Source organism: Petaurus breviceps, unplaced genomic scaffold (assembly GCF_028583685.1).
Source record: "Petaurus breviceps papuanus isolate PSGF00001 unplaced genomic scaffold, PetGlider_PUasm1.0 175, whole genome shotgun sequence".
Taxonomy (NCBI): domain Eukaryota; kingdom Metazoa; phylum Chordata; class Mammalia; order Diprotodontia; family Petauridae; genus Petaurus; species Petaurus breviceps.
Window position 1 is genome coordinate 25406171 of NW_027185764.1, and position 11397 is coordinate 25417567.

General features: G+C 35.5%; 1 protein-coding gene across 1 annotated transcript in view; it reads right to left on the reverse strand.

Annotated features, from left to right (window-relative positions):
* Positions 1–9921, reverse strand: part of LOC138158751 (phospholipid-transporting ATPase ABCA3-like) — a 177674-nt gene extending 167753 nt beyond the window's left edge. The window contains exons 1-4 of the mRNA XM_069084939.1: positions 9852–9921; positions 2227–2308; positions 1203–1467; positions 557–684 (exon numbers count right to left, since the gene is read on the reverse strand). Coding sequence (XP_068941040.1) covers positions 557–684; positions 1203–1467; positions 2227–2292 — 459 coding nt within the window. The 5' untranslated portion in view covers positions 2293–2308; positions 9852–9921. The remainder of the gene's footprint in view (positions 1–556; positions 685–1202; positions 1468–2226; positions 2309–9851) is intronic.
* Between the last annotated feature and the right edge of the window lie 1476 nt (positions 9922–11397).

Genomic DNA, 11397 nt, shown 5'->3' on the forward strand with positions numbered 1-11397 from the left:
CAAGGCCAGTTTAGCTGGATTGAAGTGGGTGGGAAAGAAAGTAATGAATAAGGCTCAAAAGTTGGAGCCAGATCGTGAAGGGCTTTAAACTACAAACAGATGGACAGACAGACACACACACACACACACACACACACACACAGAAGTCATACAAAAAAGTTGACACCTGGGAAACACCGTGAAGAAACCTAGGGAATTTTTGAGGTAAGCAAGATGAGCAAAGAGCACATGGAGTGTACCTCAAGTACAAAGCTACACAAGCAATAAATGGAATGTCATGTAGGTACAGCTACCAGGCCAATTTGACTTGGAGTATATGAAGGGAGGCTTAAAATACAGATTTTAAACCTCTCAACAACCCTACCCCTCATCTAACAGTAAAATAAATGATCACGTAACAAATATGGTGATAAATCTACTACCCAATTCTCACTGGAAGCTAAGAAACGATGACAACAGTTGAAGAGCTTTTAGCTTTCAGCGAGTTTTCAACTCCATTAAATTCCTGGTATCAAGTTAAACAATGATTGGTACATTGTAGTCAGCATTTCCTCACCTTAAGTGGAATGGGCTCGAATTTGTGGCTAAAGGCATGTTCAAAAACAATGGCAGCCAGCACATTGGAAGACTCATTGTGATATCTAATGTAATCATCAAAAGCCTGCTCTGAAGTAAAGCCTCGGGCTGTGGAGGAAGATAAAGGCAATAGATTAATGTTTGATTATCCTGTCTATTTGAAGAGATGCGGAAGTTTCAGATCACTTAACAAGGATGAGTTTATCAAAATTTCCAAGGAATCAAAAACTTCCAAAACTAAAACCCTATAAATACTTCTTTCTTCCAAGTCAACTTTCCTTTTGAATGGGTTTCTATTCTAGCCATGAAGTTGACCCTCTTCTCCTGAAAACTTCATTTTCACAGACATAGAACCATAGAACTGAGAGTTACCTTGGAAATCTAATCCAACCTGTTCATTTTACAGGTTACATTTTTGTTGGCTATCCTCAGAAATAACTTGGTTTTAATTTCATCCTCAAGCTTTACGTAGCTTATAATTTTATATTTATAAGATAACTAGAGATTTCTTTCCCAGAGTACCCATAGTTATGAGACTTAGTATAAGACACAATATACATGAATGTGACCTACAAATTAATTTAATAATATATTTTGTAGAAACTCCTCTCTTCATATTTCCTAACCTTTAATAGTTTTGCCTAAAGTCCGTTGCACATCTTTGGCGATACCCTTCACCGCTTCATTGCTGGATGGCACATAAACCAGTTCCCACAGGCTGCCCGGACTTGGGAAATCTTGGAAAAATGAGGGTAAGGTATCGATATCTTGAACACTGTAACTGACAGAAGCCACCTGCTCTGTGGGAATATACTTGCGAAACATCAAAAGCATAATAGCAAAGAGCAATTCCAGGATGACTTCTAGGAATGTAACTATCCACAGCCGCCTCTGGTAGAGAAATTGAAAACATACATAGAGGGAACATAGTCAATTCTCTCACATTTAGAATTATTTTCTTCTAGCCTCAAACCACTACATCCAATGCTCTGTGGTCTGAAAAGTACAAAAATCTGCCATCTCTCTCTAGTTCCATATTCTTCACTTACCTATTTCCACCTGAAGGCATTACATTAGGCACCTTTGGAACTAACAGGAAGCACATCAATACTCCCAGGTCTCAGGAATCAAGGTGTTGGTGCCAGTGTCTTGCATTTGTTCTCCTATTTTGCCTAGACACTTGGATTTCTGTGGCTCTGCTGGGCTATTTGTGAGACTTTTGATCATCTAGTAGCTAGATTCTAGCTCATCTTAGTTTTTTTGGTATATGTATCCTACTGATTTTTACCTACCTACATATATATACTAGTTGATTCTATGTTTGCTCTAACAATCATTATATGTGATTGACTACAAACACTGGTTTGACTTCCGGTATCTGATCTAGTTCTTCCCTAGATCTTTGATATTTCCTGTGATTCTCACTTACCACTAATGTGATTACTGGCCAGATCTGGTTTAAACCCTGTCTGAGTGTACTTCTGGTTCTACTGGTCTTGTCTCTTCCTGTACATATAACCTCTAGCCACTGAAAGTCCCAGCATTGATAAAAAAAGAAATAACAGATACTAGAAATAAGAGCATCAGACTTTCTTTTCCTTTGGACGATTAGCCCCTCAGATTTTCTCAAGGTTGTTTATACTTACTTACCTTTACAATGTAATTCTTCCAGAGAAGCAGCGAAAACTGCCGGAACAATAAACTGCATCTTCCCATGGTGAAAAATTCATCACTAAGTCAGATATAAGAGGAGAGATTTAGAATATCTAACCAAAGTTAATCTCCTACTCTTCTACTTACTCTCTTATTTTCTGTTTCTCTTTTCTGCCCTCAAAGTTAACAGAGAGAACACTACTACATTTAATAAGAAAAAGTCCTTTTTTGTGTCCATTCTAGGTTGTTTTTCTTCATTGTAGGTTCTTCTACAAAATCTTGAGAGTGAAACTTGTTTTTTTCTCATGGAAGTTCCATCATAAATATCATGTCTATGTATGAGCAAGGGAATGAATTTGTATTTTCTGAAAACTTGGATTCAGGGAATTTTCTAATATCTCTACATCATAATCCATCCTTGACCAAGCTAGAGTCAAGTTAAAACTAACTGCTAAAGTGGTAGTCAGAATACAGTATTTCCCAGAATCTTTGCTATGGTTTTTACAAGTAGGTACATGAGGGAACTATGAGTGATCAGCAGAGTTCACTGCACTGAAGAGTACTTTTACCATTTCTTCTTTGAAACAAACTTTAACAATAACCTAGAAAGACATGACTCCCACCATGCTTCTCCCACAAAAACTACAACCACTAACATATGTGTGTGTGTATGTATCCTTAGGTTTATAGGCCAGTCAATGAAAAATAAAATAAAAAGATTTAAGAGGGGTCAGTGCACTAAAAATTATCTTTGCTGAGTCTAGAATGTATTAAGATATATAAATCAACTTTTTATAGTTAACCATTTTTCCTCAAAAAAAGAGGCAGCATGACATAATTGATAGACTACTAGTCAGAAAGATCTAAAGTCAAGTGCTGCCTTTGACATATACTAGCTGTATGATTACGGGTACATCATTTTACTTCTCTGAGTTTTAGGTAACTCTCTATAATTGTAAGTTACATAAGAGTTGCTAATCTGTATTGATAGGAGGAGTTTCCACTATGGAAGTTCCCTGAAATAACAAAGCAAAATTTAACAAAAAGAATCCTCAGAACACCAAATATATACTAGTAGTAGTCAAATTCACTTCGCATATAGCAGCTACTTAAAACAACAGTAAAAAAGAGCATTGATGTCACAATTTCTAATTCTAGTGGCAAGAGGCAAGTGCCCTTGCAGTGACCTAAATAATGCATGTTTTCTAAGATTCAATCTCTTCACATATTTAATCTAGTGCCCCCACCCACACGCTGGGAACAGACCCAAAAATCAACATAAAGTCCCAAATCAAGAAATAAGGTAGAAAAATGAGCAAACAAAAAAAGGTGACCATAAAAAATTACACAGGGAAAATCATGACACAAACTCAGGAGACAATGAAGTCAAAACAGCTACAAGCAAAGTCTTAAAGGAAAAAATGTGAATTGGACACAATCTTAACATGAATTCTTAGAAGAGCTAAAAATGTTTTTTTGTTTTGTTTTGTTTTGCTTTTTGGAGGGGGGAAGAAGGTAGGGCAATGGGGGTTAAGTGACTTGCCCAAGGTCACACAGCTAGTTTTTGTGTTAAGTGTCTGAGGCCAGATTTGAACTCAGGTCCTCCTGACTCCAGGGCCAGTGCTCTATTGACTGCACCACCTAGCTGCCCCAGTGATTTTCAAAATAAAAAAAAAGTAGTAGAGAAAAAATTAGATAAATAACTGAAATAAAAGGAAGAAAATAGTGAAAAGACAAGAGCTTTGTAAAAGAAGCACAAAAAATACTTTTAAAAAACCCTTAAGAAAAATAATAGGTCAAATGGAAAAAGAGGTACAAAAATTCATTGATTAAAGTAACTCCTTAAAAAGCAGAACTGGTCAATAAAAAAAGAGGTACAAAAGCTCACTGAAGAAAATAATTCCTTAAAAATTAAAATTGGATAAGCAAAAACTAATGATATCTCAAAACATCAAGAAGCAATAAAACAAAGACAAAAGAATGAAAAAAGACAAGAAAATGAGAAATATTTCATTATAGAACAACTGACCTGGGTAATAATTGAGGAGAGATGATTTAAGAATTATTAGCCTAGACACCATATTTCAAAACTGCCCCAATATCCTTGAATCATAGGGTAAAACATAAATGGAAAGAATCCACCAATTACCTGGAAAGATCTTAACCAGAAATATTATAGCCAAATTTCCTCAGGTCAAAGAGAAAATACTTCAAGCAACCAGAAGGAAACCATTTAAATAGCACTGAGCCACAAGTCAGGATCACAGAAGATTTAGCAACTACTACATTAAAGAAGTGGAGGATTTAGAATAAAATATTCCAGAAGGCAAGAGCTAGGATTACAACCAAGAATAACCTATGCAGCAAAATTCAGTATAATCCTTCTGGGGGAAAAGGTTTTTTTTTTTTAATCAAATAGAGGACATTCAAGCATTTCTGATGAAAACACCAGGGCTGAATAGAAATTCTGCCTTTCAAATACAAGACTCAAGAGAAGCATAAAAAGGTAAACATGAAAGAGAAATCATAAGGGATTCAATAAGGTTAAACTGTTTCTATTTCTATATGGGGAAAAGATACATATATCTTCTAAGAATTTTATTATTATTAAGGCAGGTAGAAGATTCCTACATAGAAAGAGGATGTAGAAATGGGTGGATTATGTTGGGATGATGCAAAAAAAAAAAGATAAGACAAAAAAGAGGGATGCCCTAGAAAAAGAGAGAATGGAGAACAAGAATGTGGAAAATCATTTCACATAAAAAAGACATGAAAATAAGAGCTTTTACAGAGGAGGGGAAAATGGAGGAAGGGGTGGAGCAGGCAATAGTTGAACTTCACTCACATCTAAACTGGTTCAAAGAGAGAAAATATACATACATAAATACACATATACATACATATATACATATATACACATTTATATGCATGTGTATATATACATTATATACATGTATACACACATACATACACATACTCAATTGGTAATAGAGATTTTAGCAGGGAAACAGGAAGGAAAGATGGCAAGAAAAGGCATGGAGAAATGATAAAAGAGAGGGCAGATAAAGGCAGTGGTTAGAAGCAAAACAAACTTTAGAGGAGGGGCAGGATAAAAAGAGATAGAAGGATAAACTGAACAAAATAGGATAGAGGGAAATGCACAGTTAGTAATCATAACTCTGAATGTGAATAGGATGAACTTATTCATAAAATGGAAGCAGATAACAGAAGGGATTAGAAACCAGAATCCAACAATATATTGTTTTCAAGAAACACACATGAAATAGACACATAAAGAGTTAAAATAAGAAGCTGGAACAGGACCTATTATTCTTAGCTAAAGTTAAAAAAGGCAAGGGTAGCAATCATGATCTCCAACAAAGCAAAAGCAAAACTAGACATAAGCATGGAAATTACACTTGCTAAAAGGAAACATAGACAATGATGTAATAGCAATACTAAACACATATGCACAAAATAGTGTGGCATACAAATTCATAAAGGAAAACCTAAATGAATTAAAGGAGGAAATAGACAGTAAACCATATTTACCTTCTCAGAGTCAGATAAATGTAACCACACAATAAATGAGGAAGAAGTCAAAGAGATGAACAGAATCTTAGAAAAGCTCATGAGATATGATAAACCTATGGAGAAAACTGAATGGGAATAGAAAGGAGTATACCTTTAATTCAGCTGTACAGGGAATTTTCACAAAAACCATTCTCTCTCCTCCTCTCATCTTCTAGCTTCCCTGACTTAAGTCCCATATAAAAATCTTACCTTCCCAATTCCCCTTAACTCTAGTATCTTTCCTCTGTTGATTATTTGAGATTTATCCTGTATATAGCTTGTTCATACATATTTATCTGCATGTTGTCTCCTCCATTTGACTGTGAGCTCCTTGAGAGAAAGGGCCTTTTTTGGTTTTGTTCTGCCTTTCTTTGTATTACCAGTTGTAGTGGCAAAGTAGTACTTTACTGCTTGTTTCAGCTATTCAAGTACCTTTGAGCCTTTGATTGTGTCAAGTCTTTGTTGGACACAGTATATATTGTGTTGCCCTTAATAGACCTAAGGGAGTTTGGAGACCTTCCCTGCCCTTAATAGGCCTAAGTTCATCATGTGGAGCCCACGGTGGGAGGAGCTTGTTGAAAGAGCAGAACAGGAAGGGTGGAACAGGAAGGAGCAGAGCAGATAAAAGTTCAAGTTAGGACAAGCAGAACTGAGGGAGAATGTTTGTGATGTCCAGCACTTTGTCTGTCTGTTCTGTTTGTGTTGATGTTACTTTGTCAGAAGACAGCATTCTGTTGAAAGAGGACTTTACTGCTGTTTATAAAAGTCCTGAAGGAGGGCTTTACTGCTGTTTACAGGAGTCCTGGGACCTTACTGTTGATTTGTGTTTGATTTCTCAGACAGAAGCTTTGTCTGTTGGTTTGTGTTACTTTGTCAGACAGAAAAAGAATTGAGTTGATAGTGTCAGCACTGTGGGTAAATATTGTTATAACTCTCTTAAGCTGTGTCTTCCTAGAAACAGAAACTTTTAAAGACTTGGAGTGGAATAAATCCTGTGGGCTGAGATAAAGAACCAGAGCAGAGAGCAGCCTGCGTGTAAATCCAGGCAAGAGCTGGGAGAGCTGCCTACCTATGAATCCAGGCAAGAGCTGGGACCTGGATGAGAAGCCATGGGGTTTGGAAGTCAGCCTCCAGTTAAGATAAAAGGAGACTTTACTTGGATACTTAGTGTTGACTGGTGATATTGTAGCTTATTGTGACCTAGCAGAGGATAGTGTTTGCACTTTTTACTACCCCTTAAGGATGACTGGCTTAGGGATAATTGCAAGCCACCCTGAAGTCAAGATGAAAGAAGACTTGACCTGGGTACTCTATACTGATTGAGGGGATTGTGACAGTGAATGATATGTTTCGCTTAAGACTATGTAGCCACCTTAGTATTAAGTTGTTATGTTATACTGTTGTAAATGTTGTGTTTTCGTTCCTTGAATGTTTTGTTTCAGTTTATTGCTGAATAAATAGAAAGTTCACTATACTATGCAATTAGATCCTTAAAGTTATTAGTAGTAGCAGTCCTCAGAAGAGCTGCTCATGATTGGCTTTACACCAGTGCTTACTTAGTACAGTGCTTGGCACATAGTAGTCATTTACAAATGTTTGTTGACTATTTTATTTGACTCTCTGAGAAAAAAAGTAAAAGACATATATCGGGAAATGAAGAAGTAAAATCATTAAAAAAATTTATTAAAAAAAATTCCTTCACAATAATCAGTGTATACCAACAAGCACTTAAGCACTTAATATGTACCAGAAAAATAAAAATATACAATATATAAATATATATAATATATATAAAATAAATAAATATGACAAAAATATAAAAGTATAACAGTATCTATTTTCTAGGAGTTTATGTTCTATGGTTTACATCAACCACTGGATATATGCTATGAAGAACCATTTCTTGCAGCAAATAGTAAAAACATTATCTGAACCTTTGGAAAAAAGTTGAATTTGTATAAGGATATGGATAGAGCTATTAAGTTTACTAGAATCAATCTATGGCTGATGATAACACAACTACCCTGTGCTAAAATCATTCTGGGTCATAACTATCTGAATCATGGTAACAACATCACCCTCTGTATTAGTAGAAACATTCTTCTGGGTCTTGACCATGATATAAGAACAGTACAATATACAATCCTATTTCAGGAGATGTACATCTTGCTTATCATTATGAGATAACATATGCTGGAGATCAAAAACATTATCTCTATTTTTCTTATACCATTCTACTGGCTCATCAGGTATCATCTGATTAGGTCTGTAATATTTAAAATTTGACAGAGTTCTTACATAATCCTGATTTAGGGTTCTATTTTAAAAATATAGGAAACGATCCTTGCTCTATGGAAACTGAAAATTTGAAGCAGATTGCTCTATGTCAATTAGTAGAAAAATTTAAAGAGTCAATGAAGAAAGTGATAACTGATTTATAGCCCAGTGAACCACTAATATGCACCAATATTAAGATTTTTTGGAAGTTCTCCTCAAAAGTCTGGTAGAAGCTTGAAGTCAGGTACAAGGAAGATGGAGAAGAGCTACACAGTAAGATGTGGGCAGACTGCAATCCATGTCCCTTTAGGGAGTTCCTACAGTGATGAAATCACAGTTCCAAAGAAGCATCAAAGAAGTAGATATTTTACACAGAAGACATATTAGTGATCACCTCGTCCAATACAATTATTTTGTAGATGAAGAAACTGAGGACTAAAGTAATTTCTATAGAATAAACCACAGACTTCTTAGTATGACATTGAAGGTTCTCCACACCTATCTTTCTAGACTTATTTCACACTATGCCACAGTCAAAATAAACTACTTCATCATTCCTCAAACAAGGTCTGTGTCTTCCCACCTCACTGCCTTTTGCTCACTGGTCCTCCTCTCCTTTTCCATTTTGAATTCCCTTTCCCATCTCTGCCTAACAAAATCCTACCTGTTTTCAAGTCCCGATTCAAAAGCTACTCCCTCCATTAAGTCTTAAGTCTCATTTTTTTCCTGTATGTATTTTCTCTTCCATCAGAATGTAAGCTCCTGGAGAGCAGGGACTATCTCTTTCTGTTAATAATACTAACACTTAGCATAAAGATTTGCATAAAATAAATGTTTATTAATGGGTTTTTATTCATTCACTCCCATAGACAAAAGTAATCTCTATTTCTTCCTTCTCCTAAGTCCCATAGCACTGTAAACATCTTTCTTATAACAATTACTTATCTTTACATTGTATTCTGATTACCCATGTATATTTTATCTTCTACATTATAAATTCTCTGAGGGAAGAGTCCAGAACATATTAGTCTTTTTATACCTCATAGCAAACATCTGTAATAATGACTTGCACACAAAAAATGCTCAACAAATATCTGTTGAACTGAATTATACTGTTCAAGATCACTGCTAAATAACTGCAGAATCAAGACTCCCAGATCTCCTGAATGCCTAGAACAATGTTTGATTACACTACCAGCCCTTTTTCTATAACAACATGCACTTTAAACTACAAAATGCTTAATAATAAAACCTTATTTTATTTTCACTATATTCTCAGAAGGCAGGTGCTATGATAATCCTCTTTTAATGGAAAATGAAACAGAGGATAAGTGACTTGCCAAGGGTCACAATGCCAGTAAAGTTTCTGAGGCAGGATTTTAACTCAGGTCTTCCTGAGTCCAGGTCAAGGGTTCTACCCAGGACTTGTCTGCACATGACCAGGGTTCAGGTGATAAACAAAAAATTAGACTTGCCTCATACCTCTAAACATTACATCTTTATCCAGTCTACATATAGTTTCATTTTTTCCATCTCAGGTTTAAAAGGGATAATATGGATTCCCTCCCCATCAAATTCCCAAATGGCTAATGGAGAATTTTATCCCAATGTGGTTTTGGTTTCCATGGTAGGGATAAATCCCACTTAACCCAAGAAAAAATTTTCTTAATCTCCAGTAACACATACTTTGCTAGAATGGAAATGATCCCTTCTCTTAGAAATCTCTCCCCAAAAGTTCATTTCTTAAGAAGTTTCTGTTTCTCCTCTCTTACCCTGGAGAGAGAGCTCCTGTTCAGCCTCCACTGTTCCATTTCCTTGAGTCTTCTACTTCCTTTTTATTTCTTACAGAATGCAGCAAAGTGAAGACAGAGAACATGTTTAATAAATAGCTGTTGGGAATGGGAAGTACTATAGAAATGGAGATGTGGGGAATATCTTAAGGAAGCTGATATACTAATGGACACACAGACTAGAGCACTAGGTATATGTATGCTGTGGAATAAAGAGAGGCATATGGGAAATAAGCTATTGGAAGGAAAAAGTTGGGGAGGAGGTTGTAGGGACAATGGCATAAAGATCAGAAAAATGGTGAGAAATTATGGAAAAAAATTTTTTTTTCCAGGATCTTCTTATCCTCTGGGTGGGGGGGGAAACGGAATCAGTTAGATAATGATTTTTATTTATTTATATATTTTTTGCCTTTTGGAGGGCAATTGGGGTCAAGCAATTTGTCCAAGGTTACACAGCTAGTTTTTTTGTGTGGGTGTTAAGTGTCTGAGGCCAGAACCAAACTCAGGTTCTCCTGACTTCGGGGTTAGCACTTTACTCGCTGTGCCACCTAGCCGCTCCAGATAATGATTTTTAAATGAAGAATAAGTTAAGATGCTCACACACTGATCCAAAACATTCCCCCCAAATGATTTCTAAAACCTCTGCAACAGGCTGTGTAAAAATATAGAATCATTATAGATTTTATACAATAAAAACAAACAGTATAGGTATGACTCTCAAATATATAAAACCAATATAAATTTTGTTCTTCGGGAGGTCATTTTAACAAGAATCAGTTATATTCAATGCTTTGCTTGCTTATGTACATCTTGATGACTTTTGATCTATCAAAGTGTCCCTGTTCTGGTTATGCCTTAAAGAACTGGGAGTTTGGTGGACAATGGCACCCTTATTATTGGATCGCAAACATTGTAAAGGACTTCAGGAGAGCATCTCTTCCAGTCCCGCTGCTTTCATGCTGGTAAAAGGCATTATTCTCATTGTAAAATCAAGTAACAGAGGCCCAGAAAAATTAATTTATCCAGTTACTGTAGAGGTTAGACACAAGAATCTTATAACTCTAATTGCTGAAAAGGCTCAAATCAGAAATAAGAACAAGTTTAAACATTCAGAAGAAAGTAGAACCAAGTTGGCAATATCTCAAAAAAATGAGATATTTTGTGACACACGGTAAAAATTGGAGTAAAGTGAGGAAGGATTGAACAGTATTCTAAATTTTCCTCAACTTTTCTAAAATTGATAGTTTTCTGTATCTGCAAAACAGAGCATGAAATTTGCAGAGTATTAGTTACCTTAAGTTTCTTCTCTGGCATTTGATGCTTTTTATAAACTAGCACACATATGCACTAGATTCCTAGTTTGTGGTTATAACTATATTATAATTATTATCTAAATAATTCCTAGTTTGTGGTTATAACTATATTATAATTATTGTCTAAATAAACTATGATTCTAAGTTTAATATGCTAAACATGATAAATCCTATGAGCAAACCAAGCTCCTAAACTAACAATTTAACAAAATTTC